We start from the raw sequence: 25,493 nt of genomic DNA, 5'->3' as shown, positions 1-25,493 counted from the left end.
GTGGGAGGAATAAAAGTGAGAGAGATAGAGAACAGATGGGGGTTCAGAGATGAGTATAAAAGACATGGTATGGAATTGTCTCAGAAAAGGACATTTAAGAGGCTAATGGAGGGCATGCCTATGGTGTGAGGCCCACCGGAGATGACCCATTTCCCATGGGTTTGTGACCTTTTCAGGAGAACTTAACTTCTTCTTTATATTTAAAATGTGTGTCAACTTAGAAAATGAACTTTTCAAAAATTCATCACTTAAGTGAATACGTGTTAGAGGTCCAAGTGCCAAAGCTCTGCTTTCTATTCTTACTACTTTCAGTCATAGGCATGTTGTGTGTGGTACTTTGAGGTTATTCAGACCAGTGGTATAAATCAAAACAAAGGGAAACTTGTTAGTTAAGAAAGAGCCTTCTCTGTCTGAAGGAAGAAAGGAAGAGGAGGAGACCAGAAACCAACTAAGATGTCTCGGAGATGGTACCGTTGTTCCTGAAGCACATAACTTAACAACTTAACAAATTTTTTTCAACCATTTTTATCTCTTTAGCTAGTATGAAGCTAAACCACTGTCTTTTCTTTTGTTTTATTTTTAGTTGGCAATTCAGAAGACTACAGAGGAGACTTAACAGTTGTGCGTTTTTTAAGAAGATATTTGATCATTTTCATTTGATGTGGGGCTTATTTTATTTTTTATGAGTTTATTTTGTCACTATATTTTTTTTCCAAGTTTTTATTTAAATTCAAGTTAACATATAGTGTAGTATTGATTTCAGGAGTAGAATTTGGTGATTCATCACTTACATAGAACACCCAGTGCTCATCCCAAGTGCCCTCCTTTAGTGCCCAACCCCCGTTTAGCCCATCCCCCCACCTCCCATCCAACAACCCTCAGTTTGTTCTCTATAGTTGAGAGTCTCTTATAGTTTGCTCCTCTCTCTCTTTTTATCTTATTTTATTTTTCCTTCCCTTTCCCTATGTTCATCTATTATGTTTCTTAGATTAACGTGGGCCTTATTTTAAATGTACCCATAAACAGCTGCAAATGCTGCTAGTAGAAAATGTGGTAAAACTAAGCAAAAGGCAAAGATTGCAATTTAGCCTTCCTATGACACTGACTAGTTCCTTTTAGTTTCTACAAGAAAAGTGGGTACTGTGTTATTGCTTTAGAAATAATAAAGCACCCTTTTAACAGCAAACTCGTAGCATTTTTCATAAAGAAAATAATTGTTTTCTTTCAAATGTTCAGTCTTTGCTTAATTTTCCAAGGCAATTCATTTAATTGATGTTGGACTGAAATATATTAGTAACCAGTTTTGTTCATTAAATTACTTCTGTAATTCAGTGTATTGACATTTTTCACATTTATGCTTATAGTTAGGCATGTATTGCAAGCCTACTGCACATCTGTTGCTTTTAGCTTTGGGGCATACAAAAATAAAATACCTTCATTCAGAGAGCTTACAGTGTTGTAACAAGAAAGTGAGCACATAGTCTTCTGATAACACCCAAGATGAGGAGTCAGTATGTACTGATTAAGGAATAAAATCATAATGAAAAATTTTAAGATTTCACTAAGCCATTTTTTCCATGTTTGTAATCCACTATGTATTTCTCTGTAGCAATTAACATTAAAATTCTCACCAAGAGAGAAAAACCTGTACTTTTCTTTGGAGACAATAAAGAAGGGACGGAGTGTATTCTCATAGCCAGCCTACGGAAAAGAAAAAAGAACACCAGGTGAGAAAAGCACTTGACAAGATTGCTAAAGGAAGAGAAGCAAGCCAACTAAATCCCGTGTGCTGGAGGCATGAAAGAAAGAGGTACTAGAGGAACCAGCCAAGGGCAGAAAAACAGGTCCTAGGGTTCAGTCTCATGCTGACACCTTCTGGGTTCTCTGATAACCTGGTTATCTGGTTTCTCAGCCAACAGCAGGGCAGGAAGCAGAGAAGCACAGTGCATTAGCCAAGTGTCATCGCTGATAGCCTCCTGGTAAGGGGGAGAACAAAATGAGAAGTAGACTTAAAATCTCCCCCAAATTAGCATTTCACACCATTTATTGTAGGAAAAAAGTACTGTGTAAGAACTTATAATCCTGGAGGTTACAGCTGTAGTCACTGTGTTACAATGCAGTGATTGCTAGTCATAGTAATGACCCTGAGTCATCAGATTCTTTTCAGTCTGTTCTATCTAGGGGCTTTTTCCCCCTCCCATAGCAGTTGGACTTTTCTCCTTCAATGTCTTAACTTGAGGGGGAAAATATCTTACTACCAATGTTTTTAAAATAAGAAAGCTTGGTGGGGGGGAGTTGCTATTAAATATTTTGTGGGTTTTGCCAATGTGTCAAACCCATCTCTAGGGAATGTTTGCAGCTTCTTTGTAACTGGTGGGCTTCATTGCCATAGCTCTGCCCATAACGAACATCTTCTATTGAAATGCATAAGAAGCCTATATAGCTTTTTATAAATTGGGCTAAGAAAGCCATCAATTTTCAAATGCTCTGACAGTCTTAGGTTTCTAATGTAGTTTCATTTTTCTCCCTACTACAGACTGCAAGGATGTAACTTGACGAGAGATTGATTCATTCATTTGCTAAATATTGAAGGGCTGGCATTTGTAAGATACTAAGGTACACGTGGACTTAATTTATTGGGATAAGGATATATTTTGGTCTATATTCTACTAATTTTAACAGCTCAGAATACTTAACAGAATTATTCCCAATTTACGGTAATACGTCTGCATTATTTTCTTGATACTGTAGAGCAGCCCTTTTAAAGCCTGGGTGGCTCAGGTTGTGATCCCAGGGTCCTGGGATCAAATTCCACATCTGGCTCCCTGCTCATCAGGGAGTCTGCTTCTCCCTCTCCCTTTGCCCCTCCTCACTGCTCGTGGGCATGTATACATGTGTGCTCTTTCTCTCTCTTTCAAATAAATACATAAAATCTTTTTTAAAAAAGACAAAATCAGACTCAGATGTGGAGTTCTTATGGCATATGATATACATAAAAACACAAATTATTTTGCTTCATTGTTAATACAGCCAACTTTGGGATCAGATGACTTTTTTCTAAAAGCAAGTTATAAACCATCTAAAAAAAAATTGGAGACTAAAAAAAAATTTGGAGACCTGTCATTTTTCTTTATTCATTAATCAGGATGTGTTTTTACAAAGCGATGTGGAGAGAGAGAATTTCTCAAACTACCCACATTCACTGTCCTTCACATTTCTAGTCTCTTACTAGTAGAGCTCAGAGGTTGGAGGTCCCAGCTTTGGAAAAACATAGTCATGGGTTTGATTCTGGGGCCTTCCTACCTTGGGCCAGTTAATTAACCACTAAGCTTCAGTTTTCTTATCTCTTAAATAATGACAATAATAATACATTGTGGGGTTGTTATAAGGATTAAAAAGGATCATATGCACAAAGCATTTATTCCAATGCCTAGCACATAGTAAGTGCTCTGTCATCATTAGCTATTATTGTTAGAAAAGACTGAATTTGGAACAGAATGAAGAATATATTTCTTTATCATATATTTTTCATTTGAAAAACAGAAGGTTCTTGTGTCTTTATTATCAATTGTTCAGCATTATAAACTGATCTTAGAAAACTATAGTGCTAGTTTTCTTGGTATATTCTACAGTAAAGTCATGAATTTAACAAAGAAGTTTGGGTTGTTTTCATTGTCAAAAGATATTGTCTGCTCAGGGCAAGTGTCACAGGACAGTGAGGCCTCCTATTCCATTGTTCACATCTAGAAGCTGAAGTTTTCTCGTGTACTCTATGAGTTGATAGGTCTGGAGGAAAATACACACTAAACAAACTCACTAAAGAAGAATCAATATCCAGGATGCCTGCCCTTAATATATCATAGAACAATCAAGTGAGCTGCATGTTTTGGTTTCCATAGTTACTATATTCTTTTCCCCTATAGGAAAATCTTGGGGAGAAACCAAGTTAATGAAAGGGGTGTGTGTGTGTGTGTGTGTGTGTGTAAGTGCGCACACACATTTAGACACGGAGGGCATCTGAAGCATGAGGAACAGTATCCTAAGTGAATGGGGAGGGGAGGGCTGAGTAGCAGTAGGCATTCCAGGAGACTCCCTGGCTCAGAGTAGAAAAGGTCTGAGGCTGGCAGACCAGGTAGCCAAAGAGAAGGGCTTGAACTAAGGTCATAGCAACAGGCTTGGAGAATACTTTGACAGGAATACGTGGAAAGCAAGTACTGAGAAGAAAGTTGTCTCTTGGAATTTGGGCTCTGCTGATGAGGTGACTGATAATAAACAATTAGTAAAGGAGGAAAAAACATTTCATGGGAGAAGGATATAATTTCAGTTTGGAAAGTGATGAATTTGTGGGGTTGATTGCAGGCTGATTTTGAGTTTCCATTTTAAAGTCATATGCCAATTCTGGCTCAAGGTAAAGACTGGGGAAGTAATTATAATATAATTGGAAGTTAAGGCCTTTGAAGTAGATGAGATTCCTTAAGAGAGAAAGGAAAAGGCCCATGATAAAATGCTGAGGAACTGGGACTACGAGCTATTAATAAGGCAGGTGGAGAAAGAGGGTTCCTAAATGTTCTCAGCTGCCTATTACTGTGCCCATCAAGCTCAGATTCTTCATTGTCTCCTGAGTGGCAGATAGTAGCCAGAGCTCAAACAATAGATCTGTTCTTGCTTTGTTCCTGAATTTCACTGAAAAGCCAGAATCTCCATTACATGTCAGTTCTCCCCTTTATCTTGAAGTCCTGGAGTTAATTGTGACAACTGATTTGAAAAACAATGACTAATATTTAAACCTCAATGTAACTTGAACATCTTTTTGCTTTGTAGAGTTATAGTACTGAAATGGTTATATGTCTAGAAATGCAGAATTTTAGAAATCATTCTAGAGGACACCTAGATGGCTCAGTATGTTAAGTATCTGCTTTCGGCTCAGGTCATAATCTCAGGGTCCTGGGATCGAGTCCCATATCAGGTTCTCTGCTCAGTTTCTCTCTCTCACTCTTCCTCTGTGCGTACTCTTTCTACAAGAAATAAATACAATCTTTTTTTAAAAAAAGAAATCATTCTAGAAATATATATGTTTATAAATATGTTAATAATATTCTGTCTTGGGGCTCCTGGGTGGCTCAGTGGGTTAAAGCCTCTGTCTTTGGTTCAGGTCATGATCCAGGGTCCTGGGATAGAGCCCCACATAGGGCTCTCTGCTCCACGGAGAGCCTGCTTCCTCCTCTCTCTCTGCCTGCCTCTCTGCCTACTTGTGATCTCTGTCAGTCAAATAAATAAATAAAATCTTTAAAAATAATAATATTCTGTCCTGAGCACTCACCCCCATTTTATGTTATACGCTGTTCCTGGTCGTATAAGATTGCATGTCCTGGTGCCACTGATTACTTTGTTGATCTACTAGTAGTAGCTGTACTACTTTACAGTTTTCTTTTGGCATCTTTTAGAAACTTCTACTTTGAAAGGCTTTTAAGTATTACAGGTTTAAAATAACTGAAGGATTTAGGATCATCTTAAACCACCAAAAGCAAGTTTCCATTTGATTGTTAGAAGGGTCAAGAAGAAAGGAAGTCACAGGTTCTCTAACTTTTATTATTTCTGTTTTTAAACTTTGTATTTATCCTCCTGCTGTGTTCAAATGGTGTTTCAATGGGTCTTAGCTATTTTACTCCAAGGTAAGCTCTGAAGAGCAGATTATACAGTAATACACTTAAGTCTGCCGGCATGATTACGTCTGTTCAGTTTATTCCTAATCTCCCATGAACTCTGTAGGTTTTCAGGTGATGAAGTCTCTTGATTTAATCTACTACCTCAATTTTGCCAGTCAACATTGGAAGAAAATACTTTCTGATGTGTTGGGGAAGGATTTATTCGGTTCTAGAAATAGAGTACTTACCCTTTTGTAGAATCTGTTGTATAAAGTGTCTCTGCTCAAGATGCTTCCCCCTATTTTTTGTTAAGAGAACAGGAAATCCCAAACACTATAATGCCATTTACTCTGCATTACTCATTTTGAAGACCAATAATTTTTTTTCCTTTTTTTTTAATCAAAAGGACGTAAATTTCTGTTTTAAAAAAAGATTTTAAAATACAATAGCTCTGCTGATTCTATTAATTCTCAGAATATAGATTCTTGACATCAGTTGCTCTCGTGAACAAATATTTTAGTATGTCTATAACCCAAATATCAGCTGAGTGTCCAGACAGGCTCTTTAAAAGCTAAATGGTTGGTTTGAACCTCCAGTCTCCTCCATGTTATGGGGAAACCAAAACCCTCCCTAAGATTTCTGCAAATTCCTGGTGTTCTTGTGGCTTCTGAGCTACTGTCATCTAGATGGGGTTTCTTTCCCTTGCCTTCTCTCTCCCTCTCCAGAGAAAGAAAGAACAATTATTTCCCTAGTCTTATGCAGAACATCTTAGCCTTCCTTTTGATGCTGCAGGGCCTCACCTTCCACAAGTGGCTTTTCTGTGTATTTTCTCAAACAAAAAACATTTGTTTCCTAAGAGGAACTCTGCTGTCATATATTAAGATGATGAAATGTGTACCTTATTAGGTATAATATGATGATAATAACGCTTTTAGTCAATCTTAGTTTCTCCATTTATCAAATTTCCAAATATTTAAATAACTCATACTAAACTCAGTCTCCACTCATTAGAAATTCTAAGAAAACCCTATCCTGAAAAAGCTTTTGCAATATTGCAACTGAATATACCGTATAACATCATGTAGCTCTTTTGCTAGATCATACAGAGAAGAGGGTGCTCTCCTAAAAGGATATAGGATTTCAGACAGTTTAAGTGTCAAGTTGTTCTTTTTCTTGGAGAAGTAAATCAACACTGGTTTGTGAATGTGAGACTGAAGTGTACCCTTTTGAGGTTTGCATTTATTTAGTATCTTTGAGCTATTTTCTATCCTGTTTTCTTTGACTAGACTGCCGAATGACATCACTCAATTATTTTTGACTTCCAGATAATAATTTGCTTTGTTTTTTCGTATTTCTAAGCCAATTTTTTGTAGTTTTTTGTTTGTTTGTTTGTTTTGTTTTGTTTTGTTTTTGTAGAAGTGAGTTTGAAAAAAAGAAAGGGTGATGGAAAGAGGCATAAAACTAGGGATGTGTAATTAGAAGGTGATTCTATCTCGAGGATTTTATATATATACTATTTCCTCTGATACTTACTGTCATGCTGGAATGTCAAGTAAAAGATGGGATTCCTGCCTAGTAGTAGAATTTTTAAAAGATGATGTTTTTAATGCTTATTCAGCTGTTTATTGCATTTTCAATAAAAGTTTGGTATCATTACAGTTTTTTATTCTGGGGTACAAAATACCATGATTTAAGGTGTAGACCAGAGGTCAACCAACTACAGCCTATGGATCAAATTTAGCCAGTTACATGAGCTAAAAATGGTTTTTACATTGTTAAAGGGTTGAAAAAACAACAAAGATAATTGGTGATAGAAGCTTTATATGGCTGCAAAGCCTAAAATATTTCCTATCTGGCTTTTTACAGAAAAAGTTTGCTGACCCATGGAATGTAGTTTATTCACTACTTTTAAACACTTGTCTTTGAACTTAAATGTTTTCCCCTCAAAGTTTTACCAGATAACCAAGTACCTAAAAATGCCAATATTGAGGCCCAATCTCACTTAAAAAAAAAAAAAAAATTCCTTAGTTGAAATCTAATTGCTTTAGAGTAGGTAGGTAGTATTATATAAAGCAAATGTTTCCTATTCAGGTACATGTTCAAACTTTAAGAATTGAAGAGACACAATAATAATTATATGAGAAGCAGTCTGCCTAAATAACAGTAGGGTTTCCATAGGTTTTTTTTTTTTAATTTCCCCTTTTATCCCATACCTTGCTCCAAATATCCCTCACTTCCCAGCCCACAAGGCAAGCATTTTGATGTGTCTATAAATTTAATGCAGAAAAAAATTTAATTTATTGTGTCAATGTCATTATGGTAGCTCTCTAATTTTGCTTCTTGCTTTATACCCTCAGCACTGTATTTCTAGGGCTGTCTTTCCATGTGTGTATCCACCACATTTTACCAATCTGCTCTTTTTTTTTTTTTAATGAAGATTTTATTTATTTACTTGACAGACAGCGATCACAAGTAGGCAGAGAGGCAGGCATAGGGGCAGGCAGAGAGAGGGGGAAGCAGGCTCCCTGCTGAGCAGATAGCCCAATGAGGGGCTCAATCCCAGGACTCCAAGACCATGACCTGAGCCAAAGGCAGAGGCTTCAACCCACTGAGCCACCCAGGCGCCCCTACCAATCTGCTCTTTAGGAAGTAGGCCCTCACCTTACTATCACTAATAGCAATACAGGAGACAGTCTCCTACATGTCTCTTTATAGGCTGATAGGAGAATTTCTTTGACATAGGTAATTACCAGGAGCACAATTGCTGGATCTTAGGGTATGTATATACTTAATTTGACTACGTAGTTTTTGTTGGTTCCTTTGAATGGCTCTACTCCCATCATGCAATCTCACTGTGGGCTTTTTGAGGAAATTTTTGTAAGAGTTTGCCTAACACCAGTGGTTAGTGACAAGAAAGGACTACCTTAGGTTAGAATAATTGTTAGAACTGCAGTTCCAGGTGAGATCATAGCCATGCTTTTTATAAGAGCATGTGCTGTTTTGAGAGTAGAGCTGTTAACAATGTGGAAGGGTAGGAACTAATCTTAACTTGAATCTTCTATGTCTGGATAACCAGGTATCATGAAATGGTATTGGTTGTATTTTTTTAATTAATTTATTTATTTATGAGTGAGAGAGTGAGGGGTAGGGGCAGAGGAAGATGGAGAGAGAGAACCTCAAGCAGACTCCCCACTAAACGCGGAGGACAAATCCGGACGTGATCTTACGACCTGAGATCATGACCTGAGCTGAAATCAAGAGTCAGATACTTAACTGACTGAGTCACTCAGGTGCCCTGGTATTGCTTGTATTTTATAATTCTACCTCTTTATCTACTTAACTTTTAAATTATATTTAACACATAAATAATGTTTACTGTTCAAGTACTATTATAAATGCTTATAAATATTAACTCATTTAATCCACGTAACCTAGAAGAAATGTACTGTGATTGTCCCTATTTTATAAATGAGGTAACTGAGGCATAGAGGGATTAAGTTATCTAAGTATAGATTTCTCAATTTTAATATTACTCATTAAAGTATATGGAGAAGGAAATAAGAATCTGTCAAAAATAACTGCGTTATCTAGTATGTGTTACATCATAGTCCATTACAAATACAAAGGTGCTAATCAACTTTTGAATACCAATATATGTAATTCATCATAAGGCCAAATAGGAAAGAGAAACATATCTACTATACATATTTAATATTGTTAATATCATACTTCTAAGATTCGAAAATAAAATGCACCAATAATGATAATCTTTTATTAGATGCCATTGCTGGTACTCCAGCATATTGGATGTGTGAATTTGCCAGATGGGTGAAATTTGATTATTTAAGCACCATAAAATACTATCTTTTAGTATTTTATTTCAAATCCCGTTTTTATAACTTCCCAAAGAGTAGTTATAGAAGTATGATTTAACATTTTCCTTGTAATTGGGGTGGTATTTTGATAACTGTCATTGTACTTTGATGAGGATATAAATGCAAAATATGAAACAAAACGGCTTTTGATAATGATTAGACCTTGATCTTGCTTCTTGAAAAAGCCTGTAATATTGTTTTGCTTTTGGATTATCTGCCTAACTTTATAAAAGGTAAAGTATGGAATGTGCAGCCACAGTTGTATAATGTGGCTGCTTTTCTGTGAAATTGATCATTGACTCAGAAGTGTTTCCTTACCTAGAAAAGCTTCTTCAGTGTTGCTGCAGTAGTTTTAGTTCTTAGTGATTTGAAGACCCTGATGAATCACAAAGACTTATTAACTGTGACATATTCTCTCACTATTCACTATTTGTTTAGGAAAGTGCAGAGAAACAGTATCCCTTTCCACTTCAGTAGTTTGGGCCAGATTATTCAGAGGATATAAATTCATTATCCTTTGCAAACAAGACTCACTGAAATTTTGTTGAGACCTTTAATATTTGGCTTGAAATGAAATGCCAAGCATAAGACATCTAAAGTTCTGTCTTTAAATGTATAGGACAAAAAGCCCTGTTCTTGAACGATGTCTTATAAATCTTTTTAAATGCAAACTCCTCTGCTTAAAATGTATAATTTTTAGGAACTTTCTGGCTAGGAACAGAGTATGCTCCAGAGCAGATTCAGCTCTGCTGATTGCTGTCAGATGGTCGTTTGCAATTCAGCCGTTATTGTTATTTGTAGCATGTTTGTTTTATGTATATGGTTTTGAGGTGTTTTATAAATATTACAAACCCCATTTTGTCCCTAAAAGCAGCGTTAGTGATTGACTGATGGACACAAAAGTGGAAATAGTGTAAAAAATTTAAAGTGAGAAAATTACACATGTTAAATAAAGGATGATTTTGAAGGACAAGTCCATGAAATACGACATACCTGTGCAAGTGACAGCCACAGGTGAAGAAATGTGAATGTTTGAAATGGTTTGGGCACAGAATCATTGTTAACATGGGATGCCTATTTAGTCAAAGATTCAGTTAAAGTGAGGAGTTCAAGAATTTAAAGACTAAGCATGGTGAATGCAAGGGTGGTTATGGAAACTTATCAAAAACCACAGATGGCACCGTGGGTTCACCGTTTTCCCTAATCTGCAGGCGAAGCTCTGGTGTAGGTTCCTTTGCCACCAGAGGTTCACTCCCTTCTGTTGGTGGAGATTGTGGCAGGGAGGGGTTCCCTTCCTCAGCAGATGTTTTTTGTAAACAAAACAGGGCAGTTTTTTAAAATGCTCAAAATACACAGTTAGGAGGAAACACGGAACCCATAAGCCTAAATCTCACTCATGGTTTTGGACCTTTAAACTAATGGATTTAACAGCCTTTGGAATCCAACCTGTTTGTAAGTAGAGTTGCCTCCATATATTTCATATTCTGAAACCCTTCTGATTTTTTTTTAAGATGTGTGTATGTACGTATGTATGTATTTAAGAGAGAGAGCAGGAAGGAGAGACAGGGAGAGAGAATCCGAAGCAGATGCGGCACTGATCACAGAGGCCAGCCTGGGTCTGTTCTCATGCCCCTGAGATCATGACCGGAGCAGAAACCGAAAGTTGGATGCTTAACTGACTGTGCCCTCCTGGTGCCCCAACCCTACTGATCTTTAAAAAAGATCACTAAAAAAGAGGGACAAAGTATCTGCAGGGCATAATTCCTATTTCCTAAGGATGAACGTTACAACTGCTGGGAGACCAGCTGTGCTGAATAGCCAGTGTCACATGCTAGGGCACGTTAGTGCAGCTACACTTGGTGTTGTGGTCTCTGCCTTTGTGAGCTCTGCTTCTCACTCCTCAGGTTGGATTTTGGTGGTCACACACACACACACACACACACACACACACACACCCTTTTTTCCCCAACTTTCTTCCTTTTCTTCTCTTCCTCCTTCTTCCTCTTCTCCCTCTCCTTCCCCTCCCCCCCTTCCTTCTCCTCCTCCTCCCCCTCCTCCTCCTCCCCCTCCGCTCTTCCTCCTCCTCCTCCTTCTCTTCCTCCTCCTCCTTCTTTTTCTTCAAGATTTTATTTAGGGACAGCTGGGTGGTGCACTGGGTTAAGCATCTGCATTTGGCTCAGGTCATGATCCCAGGGTCCTGGGATTGAGTCCCGCATTGGGCTCCCTGCTCAGCGGAGAGTCTGCTTCTCCCTCGGCCTGCCATTCCCCCTACTTGTGCGCTTTCTTTCTCTGTCTCTCTGTGACAAATAAATAAAATCTTTTTTAAAAAATCCTTATGTTTACTTTAATTCTAGGCTTTGTGCTTCTGTTAAGATGAAGTTCTCTTATTGTTTTAGCCTTTTCTGTAAGGCTGTTTTGGCCATAGCATGCTATTTTAAGGAAGTAGTAAGATTCTTTTTAAGGCACAGGGCCTATATTTGGCACACACTGTTGACCACTTTGTTCCCATGGCTAGGCTAAGCTAAGTCATTAGACATGTTTTCTTCAGCAATATTTCTACCAATGACATGTTTTGGTTGTTCTTTTTAAGTCTTATTCTTATTTAAATAAGTCACTTGGCTGTTTTACTCCATTTTCTCCTACATGTGCATGACTTATAAAGGCTGGCTTCTTGTTAAAGAATGTATGCTTGGTTGATTGAAGAAAAGCAGTGAAGTTGTTCCTGAAAAGAGTGAATAAAGATCCAGCATAGCAAATAGTTGGTGCTCAAAGAAGTACTAAGAATATGTTGTACAAACTTAGGAGGGGCACTGAAAATGTGTCGTTTGTGTTTGTCAGAGTTTGCCAGCAGTTTCTACTACATTTAGGACTCTGGCTCTGCAAGCTTTCTGTTTTATTCATGCTTCAAGAGGTAGAAAGAAAAATGATTCGTGGCACTAAACTAGCATCCCTTGTTACAAGACAGGAAATAAATGGGATTTCTTATGTTAAGAGAAGATGCCATTAAGTGGTTTACATTGCTCCCAACTTTGTATGAGGCACAAAAACAGTAAAGATAATGAAATAGTACTATTTGGTGGTGATAGAAATAATAACTAATATTTGCATAGCACTTACTGTAATCGAAGCATGTTGTTCTAAGAGCTTTTCACGTGTTAACTCATGTAATTCCCTCAGCGACCCTCTGAGGTAGGTGTTCCTATGATTCTCCCATAACTCACGTAATCCCCGTAGCAACCAAGTAAGTAAACCTTGTTATTAGTCCCGTTTTACAGATGAAAAATGAGATTAAGTAATTTGTCCAGCCCTACAACTAGTAAGTGGTGGAACTGGGACTCAGATATGGGCAGTCTAACTCCAGTGTCCATGTTCTTAACCACGATAGTAGGCTGACTAATGGCTGCCAAAGACTTCTAGATCCGAATCCCCTGGAACCTGTGAGTATTACCTTATATGGCATAAGGATTTTGCAGAAGGGACTAAATTAAGGATTTTGAGATGGGGAGATTATCCTGGATTATCTAGTTGGGCCTTAAGTGTAATCATAGATGTCCTTATATGAGGGAGGTAGACGGTGATTTGGGAGAAGGTTACATAGCAATGAAGGCGGAGAGATTTGAAGATGCTGTGCTGCTACTGGCTTTGAAGGTGAAGGAAAGAGCTCTGAGCCAAGGAGTGCAGCCTCAGAAGAAACCAGGACGTGCACTCTTCCCAGAGCCTTCAGAGGAAGCACTGTCCTGCCAGTACCTTGTTTGAATCCATTAAAACCACTTCATCCTTTGATGTCCAGAACTGTAAGATAATGAATTGGTGTTGGTTTAAACCACTGAATTTGTGGTAGTGTGTTGCAGCAGCAACAGGGAACTAATACAACTACTGTGCTACGAATAAAGGTACTGGTTATGGTTAAAGCTTCTATTATAGTAGCTCTTCCCCCAAATCCTTGAAGGAATGAGCTTCAGTAATAATCTCCCTCAAATTCTTGCTTTACAAGGCACTTGTCACTTTATTGCTTTGTCCTTTCCTCTTTCAATACGAAGACTTTTCAATCTTTAGCGTACATCTATTACATAAACAGGATAGCTATTCTGAGCTTAGAGTTGGCTGTTGAGCCAGAAATTTAAGAAATATTAGACAGAAGATGTTATCTGTTCTTCAGGCCTAAACAAAAGGGGGAAGCTGAAGGAAATAAGCATGTTAGTGTCTACTGTAATGTCAGGTACCAAACTAGGAATCTCTTTTTTTTAGTTCTCATACTTGACTCTCCCTCTCAAGAGTAGTTAATTATCACTCCAACCTTTACAATGAAGAACCATTAAATAATGTGGTCAGAGTCAGAAAACCAGTCAGTAAGATGAAAATTTAAGCTTGTCTAATGCCAAGGTACATACATTGTTTTATACTCAGCATTGTTACTTCACACTAATCCTGCTGAGGAGCTCAGATCCAGACCAGGGCATATCCCAAGGGTTTACTGAGTTCTAAAGAGTCACTAGAAAGAGCATATCATTTGCAGATCATCCCTGATCTGGTGCACAGTTGTCTTGTTAGTCAGGTTCCTGGATTATCCTGGAGGTCCAGATTGTTTCTACATGACTCTGAAGATGGACTAAGTTTTATATTTAACTTGGTTTTCTTTATTCTTGCCTTTAGAGTTAACACTAAACAGTTAATACTACCTCCAGAACTAATTAAAAAGCAATCCTCTAGAGTAAAGATCTAGAGTCCATAGTTTTTGTTTCTGTATAATACATATAAATATTTAAAAAAGAAAAAATATGAATGCTAATGTAAATATTAAAGATTAAGCCAGCTAATGGGTAAGTGGCCGGCAGGAAGAATGTCCCAAGGCTATCATTATATTTTCACAATGGTCTTTGATTAGAATATGGTTAGTTCTGTTTAAAAACCACTTTGGACCCGTAGGAGAAGCACTTGGCTTCTGTTCTCTCCCTTTACATCCCCTTCCTCCTCCCTCTCTTCTTTCTTCTTTACCTTCTTCGCTCTGCTTCTTTCTTCATAAGCAAATTTGTAACTTGGTGCTTTTTTAAAAATGCTTTCTTAGAAATTGAAACAACTTTAAATACAGTTATAGGTATAGAAAGTAGAAGTTTGTTCTTTACTGAACTTCCTCAAGAGGTAGTGATCTAATTTTAAGTATCTAAAAGGGTGAATTCCGTGTTTAAAAGTTGACCTAGGAAATCACTGATTTAGACAGATGAATTATTTTGCTACTAGATCAGTTGGCCAACTTTTTCTATAAAAGGTCAGATAGGAAATATGTTAGGCTTTGCCTAACTGCCAAGTTCTCTGTTAACAATTACCAAGCTCACCCACTGTACCATGAAAACCAAGTGGATGGTATTTCAACAAATGAGTCTGGCTGTGTTCTCATTTATGACACTGAAATTTGCATTTCATATAATTGTCACATATTAGGTAACATTTTAACTTGGGTTTTTTTCAACTATTTAAAAATATAAAACTATTCTTAGCTCACAGTTTGTACAGAAACAGGTGACAGGCCAAATTCAGTGTTCAGGCAGTAGTTTACTGACCCTGCACTAGGCCTGTTATACACTAGCATATTTATTCTTATATTTGTGTCACCATTCTGTTTTTCAGGATACACTGCTGGGCTTATAATCTATAAATCCGGGTCTCTGGAGTGTGATAATTTTAAAGATCATGTGTGACATAAAGACTTAGGTAGTAGATGGTTTTGGTTGCCTACTCAAGAATTATCCCCGCCCTCACTTCTTTGATGGCAGAACCCCAAGTTGAGATTTTGTTCGAATACCTGGTGGTCATAAACTTCCGGGGAGGTTGTTTTCTTCCTCCTCCCAGTTCCTGGGTGTGGGGGTGGGCAGATAAATCTTTATTGGTCTGATCCAATTTTAGTTCAATTCCCCTTGCAGTGGTTGATTTAAGAATGGCAATTTGGGAAATAAGGTACGTGGGGAAGACTTCAGTTGTATACACTAGACTGATTGTGGCTGTGAAAATGAATTTTTGACAACTGGAGGTAAAGTACCTAAAAAAATACTTTTGAGTATCACTTCATTTTGCACTGGCTAGTGCAGATTGCTGTTTTGACAGCAATCCTGACAATTTTATGTTTTACTTAAAAAATAGAATTTTTAAAAGTTTTTATTTATATTCTAGTTAACATACGGTGTTGTATTAGTTTCAGGTGTACGATATAGGGATTCAGCACTTCCATCCAACACCTGGTGTTCGTTACCAGTGCACTCCTTAATGCACATCACCTATTTCACATGTTCCCCCAACCCCACTAACCTCTGGTAACCCTCAGTTTCTTCTCTGTATTTAAGAGTCTGTTTCTTGGTTTGCCTCTCTCTCCCTCTCTTTCTCTCTCTCTCTTTTCCCCATTGTTCATTTGTTTTGTTTCTTAAATTCCACATGTAAGTAAAATCATATGGTGTTTGTTTTTCTCTAAATGATGTATTTTGCTTAGCATAATGCTCTAGATTCATCCATGTCATTGCAAATGGCAAGATTTCAGTCTTTTTTACAGCTGAGTTCTATTCCTCTGTGTGTGTATGTGTGTGTGTGTGTGTGTGTGTGTGTGTGTGTACATACCACATCTTCTTTACCCATCCATCTGTCGATGGACACTTAGGCTGTTTTCATAATTTGGCTATTATGGATAATGCTACTATACACATCAGGTTCGTGTATCCCTTTGAATTAGTATTTTTGTATTCTTTGGGTAAAGACCTGGAGTGCAATTGCTGGATCATAGGGTAGTTCTATTTTTAACTTTTCAAGGAACCTCCATACTGTTTTCTGCTATGAGTGACCACACCAGTCTGTGTTCCCACCAACAGTGCACGAAGCTTCCTTTCTCTATACATCCTTGCTAATACATGTTGTTTCTTGTATTGTTGATTTTAGCCATTTTGATAGGTATGAGGTGACATCTCATTATAATTTTGGTTTGCATTTACCTGATGATGAGTGATGTTGAGCATCTTTTCAAGTGTCTATTGGCCATCTGTATGTCTTCTTTGGAAAAATACCTATTTATGTCTTCTGCCCACTTTTTAATTGGATTATTTGTTTTTTTGGGTGTTGAGTTTCATAAGTTCTTTATGTATTTTGGATACTAACCCTTTTTCAGATATATCATTTGCAAACATCTTCTCCAATTCCTTATGTTGCCTTTAGTATAGAATTTAAAATTTTTTATTTATTAAAATTTTCTGAATTCAAATATAGAAAAATTAAATTTCTGTTATGTCAACATAAAATTACAAACTCCTTTTTTGGGAAGAACTGTTGTTTATTCCATTATGTCTTTTTCCTTACAAAAATGTATTTTTCAAAAAAAAAAAGGCAACCCTATGTCAATAACCTCAGAAGTTTTTGAAATTTTACTGGTCCTTGTAAACCTTAAAGTTGGTATTGGAAATCCTGGGCTGTACTCAGTAAACTCCATTCTTACTGTCTCACTTTCTTACTCCTTGTAGCTTAGCTTTGGGCCTAACTTCTTGGCTGAATTGGTTTCTAGGAGGTTAATATTGATTTTATGGTCCTAGTACCCCCTTTTTAAAATAAATCTCTCCTTTGCCTTTTCTGTAGTATTTAATTCTCTTGCCCATTTCATCTCTGAAACTGTCTTTCATAGTATTTATGGAGAGTGCTTTTCTCTTCTACCTCAGTGACCATATTTCAGTTGCTTTTAATGCCTTTATTTTGTTCCCTTCCATTTGGTGGGGGTGACTCTTGTAAAACACTGAATGTTTACAATGCCTATAAATAGTATGCATGGGAATGAGTTAGCCACAAATAGAAGCTGCAGGTTGCTAAGTAGAGACTATTTGGTAGACTGTCTTCTGATATAAAGCCAGACTTATAATTAGTATTAAACAGTTCTCCTAACTGGTAACAGTTTTTATCAAGTACACACACACATTTTATGCATTACATTTGTTTGTGTACCATTATTAAACCATTTCTTTGTGGATATTTTCTCTTTAGTCGTGTGTTTATGGTTTAAAAAATACCATATGGGCATTCTTGTGCCTATATTTTGTCATACTTTGTGAGCATATTCATATTATAAATTGTTAGTGGTAGAATTGTTGAATTATTGTGTATGCACACTTTTAAAGTTTGGTAGACATTGCCAAATAGCCTTTCAAAAAGTTTGTACCAGTTTGCACTTTTATCAACAGTATGAGTGCTGCTTCTCCATACCCTCCCCAACAATGAATGTAATAAAACTTAATGTTTGCTGATCGAATAGGTGAAAAGTAGTTTCTTTCCATTTTTATTTAGTCGTAGGTGAGGTTGAACATCTTTTATATCAGTGGTTTTCAACTGGGGGTGATTTTGCCTACCAGGGGACATTTTGCAATGTCTGAAGATGTTTCTGGTTTTACATCTGGGAGAGGGTCTGGGGAGAGAACTCTGCTGGCAGATTGCTGAACTTCTGCAATGCACTTGACCAAGCATTATCCCCAAATACTAGTAGTGCCAGAGTGGGGAAACTATACCATTCATTATCATCTCCTTTGTTGGTTTATTACCTGTAATTCTTGAGTTATTTTATTGGTTGCTTTAGGGTTTATAGTATACATCTTTAACTTATCACGGTTTACCTTCAAGAGATATTTTACTATTTCGTGTGTAATGTAAAAGCCTTATAACAGTATATTTCCATTTTTCTCTTTTTGGCCTTTGTGCTGATATTGTATACATTTTACTTCTACATATGTTACAGACCCCATATTTTTTAATTACTATTATTATTATTTTACTTTAAACATTGATTATCTTTAAATTTTTAAACATTATATAATTTATTTATTAGATTGCACCTATACGTTCTGACATGTATATAATTGTGAAACCACCACCACGTACCACAACAATGAATCTACTCCTCATCCCCGAAACTTTTCTCCTGCCCCTTGGGACTCCCCTCCCCCAGCCCCAGGAAGCCACTGATCTGCTTTCTGTTACTGTAGATCGGTGTACATTTTTGCAATTTTATGTACATGGAATTAGACACTATGTATTTTCGTATTGTCTGACATCTTTCACCCAACATGATTATTTTGATATTTATCCATGTTGTCAGTATCACTAGGAAAACATTCTTAATGACACTTGATGTGTTCTTTGTTTTAGGTCATGACTCTCCAGGGTATGATAATCACATGAGAACACTCATTGCTGCAGATGTCATTTGACTCATCCAAAAAAAGCTGTTTTAAAGAAAATAGCAGTTCGACCAGATCCATTTTGTTATTGAATGGCTTGATGGATTTCCTTTACTCTGATTCATACCAAAGCTGCCCTTGTCAACCAAAGCAAGAAAGGATCCTGCATGAATCAATCACAGAATGCCATTTTTACATCACCAACAGGTGAAGAAACCCTCATGAATAGCAATCACAGAGACTCAGAGAGTATCACTGGTGAGTCTGGTTTAATAAATTTTGAAGTGCAATTCCTAGCATGTAAGACCCACCATGATGAAACCCTGGCCTCGCTTTCCAGCCTGATCTCCTGAGAGACTAACTGAATTAATCTTTCTTTCTCCCAGTCTCCGACTGAATTATCAAAATCAGCCTTACATGTTGTGTGTTGTCTCTGTCAGATTGTCCTGCACCACGTGAGCCCTGGTCAGCAGGACCTCTTTGTCTTTCTATTTGTATCTTTGACAAGGCTTTTTCATACACCCTGCAAACACCGGACAACAGTTTGTGACACTTAAGAAGCTCCCAGGACACACAGGCTATTCAGACACAGGTATTGAGCCCTTATCTGTAAGACAAAATCAAAAACACTCTGTACACCCAAAGTTTGTTTCTAAACTTTGGTTCTAAAATTCATTGGTGCACAAAACCTGACCTGTGTAGCTATTTCTAGACTTCTTTTACTTAGTGCTAGTATTTGTTTGCTGAAAATGTATTAATGTATTTAAATATGGGGTGCTGCTACTAAACCAATTGGAGTTGTTATAGATCCTACGGTACACACATAGCCTTACACACATTTTCTAAAACTCCGAAAAATTCTGAAATCCGTCCAAACCCAAAGTTTTTTCCATCTTTTATTCAGCTTTATTGTAATCTCTTTATTAAGATAAAATAAAAGGTGCCCATTTCAGGTGCACAGTTTGGTTTTGACAAATATATACGCTCATGTAACCACTAGTACAGTCAAGTTGTAGGACATTTTTATTGTCCCTCCAAAAGTTCCTTGTACCCAGAGCCCCCCCTCTCTCAACCACTGGCCCCTGGCAGCCATTGATCTGCTCTCTGTCACTATAGATAAAATTTGCTTGTTCATACAGTTTCATACAAATTAATTTCAGAATTTCATACAAATTAATCTATGTCTTTTATGTCTGGCTTTCTTGTACAGGAAAATGTTTTTGAGATTTATGCACATGGTGGTATGTGTCCGAAGTTCAGTCATTTTTATTGCTGAACTGCAAATCCTTACCTCTGCTATTGTAGCAGAAAAACAGCCACAGGCAAAATATAAAAGAACAAGTATGATTGTGATCCAGCAGAACTGGATTCACAAAATCAGGCAGAGGCAGCTGGCTAGAGCCTCCTGCTCTGCTGACCTCTGTCCTACAGCACTAGCACTTGGTAATGTCCGTGTTTTTGATTGAAGCCACTCTAGTAGGTATGCCCTGGTATCTCTTTGTGGGTTTAGTTTATTTTTCTCTGATTGGACTAATGATGTCGACCATCTATTCACATGCTTATTGGCCATTTCTAGATCTTATTTTGAGTTGTCTATTCAAATCATTTGCCCATTCTAAAATTTTTCTTACCATTGAATTGTAAATGTCTTCATTATATTCTAGATGTAAATCCTTTGTTAGATAAATGGGTTGCAAATATTTTCTCCCATACCAGCTCATCTTTTCATCTTTGCTGTTGTTGTTATTTTAAAATAATTTCCACACCCAGTGTAGGGCTCCAACTCACAACCCTGAGATCAAGAATCCTATGCTCTACCAACTGAGCCAGCCACGTGCTCCTGCCTTTTCATCTTCTTGATAATGCCTTTTGAAGAGCAAAAGTTTTATATTTTGGTGGAGTCTAGTTTTCAGTTTTTGCTTTCATAATAGTTTGATTTTTGTGTGTGTGTTTCTGAAAAAATCTTCACTTACTTCAAGATCACAAAGATACTCTCCTTTGTTCTCTTTTATTTATTTTTTAATAAAGATTTTTATTTATTTACTTGAAAGAGAAAGAGAGGACACACAGGGAGAGGGAGAAGCAGACTCCCTACTGAGGAGGGAGTCTGACAGACTCTGGGCTTGATCCCAGAACTCTTAGATTTTATTTATTTATTTGAGAGAGATAGTGAGTTAGAGAGAGCATGAGCAGAGGGAGGGTCAGAGGGACTGGAGAGAAAATGGGAGCCGATGTGGGGCTCAATCCCAGGACCCTGATACCATGACCTGAACGGAAGGCAGATGCTCAACCTACTGAGTAACCCAGGCGCCCTGCTTTGTTTTCTTTTAAAAGTTTCATATGTTTTGTTTTTACATTTAGGTGAATGGTCCATTTTATAGTTAATTTTGCACGTGGAATGAGGTTAGGGTCCAGATTTTTTTTCTCCATTGAATGTTTAGTTGTTTCTGCACCACTTATTGAAAACACTGTCTTTCACCCTATTGAATTACCTTAGTAATTTCATTGAAAAATCACTTGCATATGCATGTGTGGTTCTATTTCTGGACGCTTCACTGCATTCCTTTAATCCCTAAGGCTATCTTTATATAAATACTACATTGTCTTGATTTCTGTAACTCTGTAGTAAATCTCAAAATCAGATAGTATAAATTGTCTTTGCTCTTTTTTTTTTCCCCAAAAATTGTTTTGGCCATTCTAGGTTTTTCACATCTTTACATAAATTTTAGAATCAGCTTGTCAATTTCCAGTTGAATGGAATTACATAGACTCTAGAGAATTGACATCTTAAGACAATTTAGTCTTCCAGTCCGTGAACATGATACATTTCTCCATTTATTTAGGTCTTTTTAAATTTCTTTTAACAGTATTTTGTAATTTTTATTATATAGGTCTTACACATATTTAATTTTAAAAATTGTAATTATTTCTGCTACTGTAAGTGGCATTTTTTATTTAATTTTATTCTACAGGTGTTTACTGCTGGTATATAGAAACGAAATTGATTATATGTTGACCTTGTATTCTGAAACTCTACTTAGTTTTATTTTTTTATTAAAAAAAATTTTTTTTTAGAGAGCGAGAACACACCAGCAGAGGGGGCAGGTGCATGAAAGGGGCAGAGGGAGAGAGAGAGAGAATCTTAAGAAAGCTCCATGTTTTGCACAGAGCCCAGTGTGAGGCTCGATCTTATGACCCTGAGGTCAAGACCTGAGCTGAAATCAAGAGTCAGATGCTTAACTGACTGAGCCATCTGGGTGGCCCTTAGTTTTATTAACTTTCTTATAGATGCCTTAGAATTCCATCTGTAAACCATAATGTTGTCTACAAATGGAGACAGTTTTACATGTTCTTTTCATTCTGGATGTGTTTTATTTCTTTTTCTTGCCTTCTTGAATAAGACAGGATCTCAGTATATTTTTTAATAAAAGTGATGAGAATATACATCCTTGCCATATTTCCGATATTAGAGAAAAGTTACAGTCTCACCATTAATTTCCTTTAGAATGGCCTTTTTCAAATTGGAGAATTGTTTTTCTTTTCCTAGTTGGATAAGAGATTTTTGTCATGAATGGGTTTTGAATTTTGTCAAATGCCTGTTTTCCATTACTGAGATGGTTTTTCTTTCTTAGTCTGTCAATGTGGTGAATTCTGTTGATTTTCATTTTTTTCTACTTTTGAATTTTTAAACCAACCTTGTGGGGGAAAACTGACACTTGCCATGATGTATTATCCTTCTGACAGATTGTGGATTTGATTTATTAATGTTTTGTGTATATGTGCGTGTGCCCCATTCAAGAAAATTATTAATTTGTACTTTTTTTTCCTTGCAATGTCTTTGTTTGATTTTGGTATTACAGTAATGCTGGCCTCGTAAAATGAGTTGTAAAATATTCCCGCCTCTAGGGGCACCTGGGTGGCTCAGTGGGTTAAAGCCTCTGCCTTCGGCTCAGGTCCTGATCCCAGGGTCCTGGGATCGAGCCCCGCATCGGGCTCTCTGCTCAGCAGGAAGCCTGCTTCCCTTCCTCTCTCTCTGCCTGCCTCTCTGCCTACTTGTGATCTCTCGCTGTCAAATAAATAAATAAATAAATAATCTTAAAAAAAAAAAATATTCCCGCCTCTATTTTTGAAAAGAGTTTGTATAGAATTAGTATGATAGCATTTTTCATCCTTTTACTTTTAACTTACCTGAATATTTAAAGGACATCTCCTGTAGAGAGCTTATGGTTAGATTATTTTATTTTTAACTCAGTTTGACTATCTCTACTTTATAATTGGGGTTAGACGTTTTCCATTTATATAATTATCAGTCTGGTTGAGTCAGTAGACTCTGTACTATCATTTCTTTTCTCTTTGTTCCATTTAATGGTTCTTTGTTTTTCCCCCATTCCTTCATTCTTTTGAACTGAGTTTTGGCTTGGTTTGGTTTGGTTTAGGATTCCATTTTAATTCCACTATTGACTTAGTAGGTACACCTCTCATTTTTCTAAGTGGTTGCTCTGTGTTTGCAGTTTGCATTTTTAACTTACTACATTGCATCCTCAGATAACATTATACTATTTCATAAAGTGACATCCTTGCAACAGTATTGTTTCCCTCATCATCCTATGTGTTATTGTTGCCCTGTCTCTTACATCTACATGTTATACACATAATTAATTGTTATTATTTTTACTTTAGTCACTTATAGATTAAATAACAAGAATAAAAGTTTTATATAGTTACATACAGATTTGCCAGTTTTGTCGGTTTTTATTTCTTTTTGTAGATCAAACTTTCCATTTTGTATCATTTTTGCCTGAGGAAGCAACATTTCTTGTAACAGAGGTTAGCTGGCAATGAATAGTTGCGCTTTTATGCTTGTCTTAAAAAAGTCTTTATTTCACCTTTTATGTGAGGTGTTTTCACTGGTACAGAATTCGGAGTTCACTTTTTATGCGCTTTAACACATAAAAAGTGTTTGCTTATTCTTGTCTTTGTTCCCTCGAATGTAATGTTTTCCTTTTTTCTCTCTCTCTGCTTTTAAGATTTTCTGTTTCGATTTTCTTTGTGTTATTCTGCTTAGAGTCGAGCTTCTTTGAATGATGGATTTATAGTTTTAATTAAATTTACAAGATTTCAGCTGTTATTTCTTCAAATATTCTTTCTGCTCTGCCTCTCTCCTTGTCTGTGACTCCAGTTGCGTGTATGTTAGACGGTTTGATACTATATGAAAGAAATCACTAATGATTTGTTTGTTTTTTTCCCCAGTTGTTTTTTTTTCTTTATGCTTCATTTTAAATAGTTTCCATTGCTATGCCTTTGAGTCTACTGGTTTTTTTTTCTTCTGGGGAATATCTAATCTGTTAATGTTACCCAGTGAGTTTTTCAATTTAGATATTATACTCTATTTCTACTTGGGTTTTATAAAGATTGATACAGCTTCTGTTTCTCTTTTCATCAAGTTTATGTTTTCCTTTTAAATCTTGGAGCATATTAATAATCACTGTTTTTAAATTGTTTACTAATTTTATCATCTTTGTCGTTATTGGGCCTGTTTCTGTTGACTCATTTTCCAACTGGTAATGGATTACAATTTACTTATCTTTGCATATCTAATAATCTTTTATCAAATGCTTAATATTTTGAATGCTACATCATTAGAAGCTTAGATTTTGTTGCCTTCCTTGGAAAGCTTAAAGTTCGTTCTGACGTGTCCTTAAGTTACTTGCTAATAAGGTCCATCCTTTTGAGGCTTGTTTTTAATCTTTGTTATGTGGGTCTCTAGATCACACTTTAGATCATATTGTAATGTGCTTTATTCTAGCATTAATTTAATCCTACTAAGAGTAGGCATGGCCTTTCTAAGATCTTTACTGATTATCCCAGATGTTCATAAGGTGTTTCTCCAATGACTAGATGAAATTCAGACCTCTTTTAGCCTTGTATAGAAGAGTGACATAATTGGATATAAAGATACGGAGGAAAATTTTAGTGTTTTGAGGCTCTTCCAGAGAAACAAAAGGAGTCCTTGAATCTAAAGGGACACAATATGGCTAAAATTAAGTGAGCATATGGAGGGGACATTTGGAAGATAAAATGTTAGCAAGGGGGTTGTTAAGACTGGATAATTAGGAGAGTAGTAAGGAGTACATTATCAGAAATACAGAAGCAAATGGAGTGAGTCAAGGATATTTAGTTTGCTAAACCTTGATCGTATATGCATGTTTTAAAAAAGTTATTTATTTATTTATTCATTTGACAGACAGAAATCACAGGTAGGCAGAGAGAGAGAAGGGAAGCAGGCTCCCCGCTGAGCAGAGAGGACGTGGGGCTCAATCCCAAGACCCTGGGATCATGACCTGAGTGGAAGGCAGAGGCTTTAACCCACTGAGCCACCCAGGCACCCTGTATATGCATTTTTTAAAGTACCTTTTGGAAGAAGGGAATTGGTAACCTTGAATTTTCACAGAATCTCATTAATGCATATTAAAGACAATTTCTAATTTAGATGGTTAACAATTTTGTTAAACATGTTGTGGATTGAAGAGGAGGTGACAAGGAAGGAAATTGCAGTAAAGATTTTTAAATGTCATTCACACTAAACATTTGCTAAACAATTAAAATGAAAGAGCTGTCATCTAAAATAAAATAAAATAAAATAAAAGATAGTTTATAGAGAATAAAAGCTCTTTTAATGAATGTTGAATTTTGTTCTTCATTTCCTGAATTGCCCACAAGCCTGTTTATAGCTCAGCATGTATTCATAGTCAACTTCTTTTCTTTCAAGTATTACACTGACA

At 36.6% G+C, this 25,493-nt stretch overlaps 1 protein-coding gene across 4 annotated transcripts in view; it reads left to right on the top strand.

Moving 5' to 3' along the window:
• TRAK2 (trafficking kinesin protein 2) overlaps positions 1-25,493 on the top strand; it is a 62,654-nt gene that overhangs the window by 7,478 nt on the left and 29,683 nt on the right. For 3 of the 4 annotated variants that reach the window (XM_032354433.1, XM_032354435.1, XM_032354436.1), the window contains exon 2: positions 18,680-18,969. In XM_032354433.1, coding sequence (XP_032210324.1) covers positions 18,879-18,969 — 91 coding nt within the window. In that variant the 5' untranslated portion in view covers positions 18,680-18,878. Of the gene's footprint in view, positions 1-10,872; positions 10,973-18,679; positions 18,970-25,493 lie in introns of those variants that run through there. The other variant, XM_032354434.1, reaches the window with a different exon arrangement.

Source organism: Mustela erminea, chromosome 8 (assembly GCF_009829155.1).
Source record: "Mustela erminea isolate mMusErm1 chromosome 8, mMusErm1.Pri, whole genome shotgun sequence".
In the NCBI taxonomy this organism is placed as follows: Eukaryota; Metazoa; Chordata; class Mammalia; order Carnivora; family Mustelidae; genus Mustela; species Mustela erminea.
Note: the sequence above shows the minus strand (reverse complement) of the source record. Positions and strands in the feature narration are given on the sequence as shown.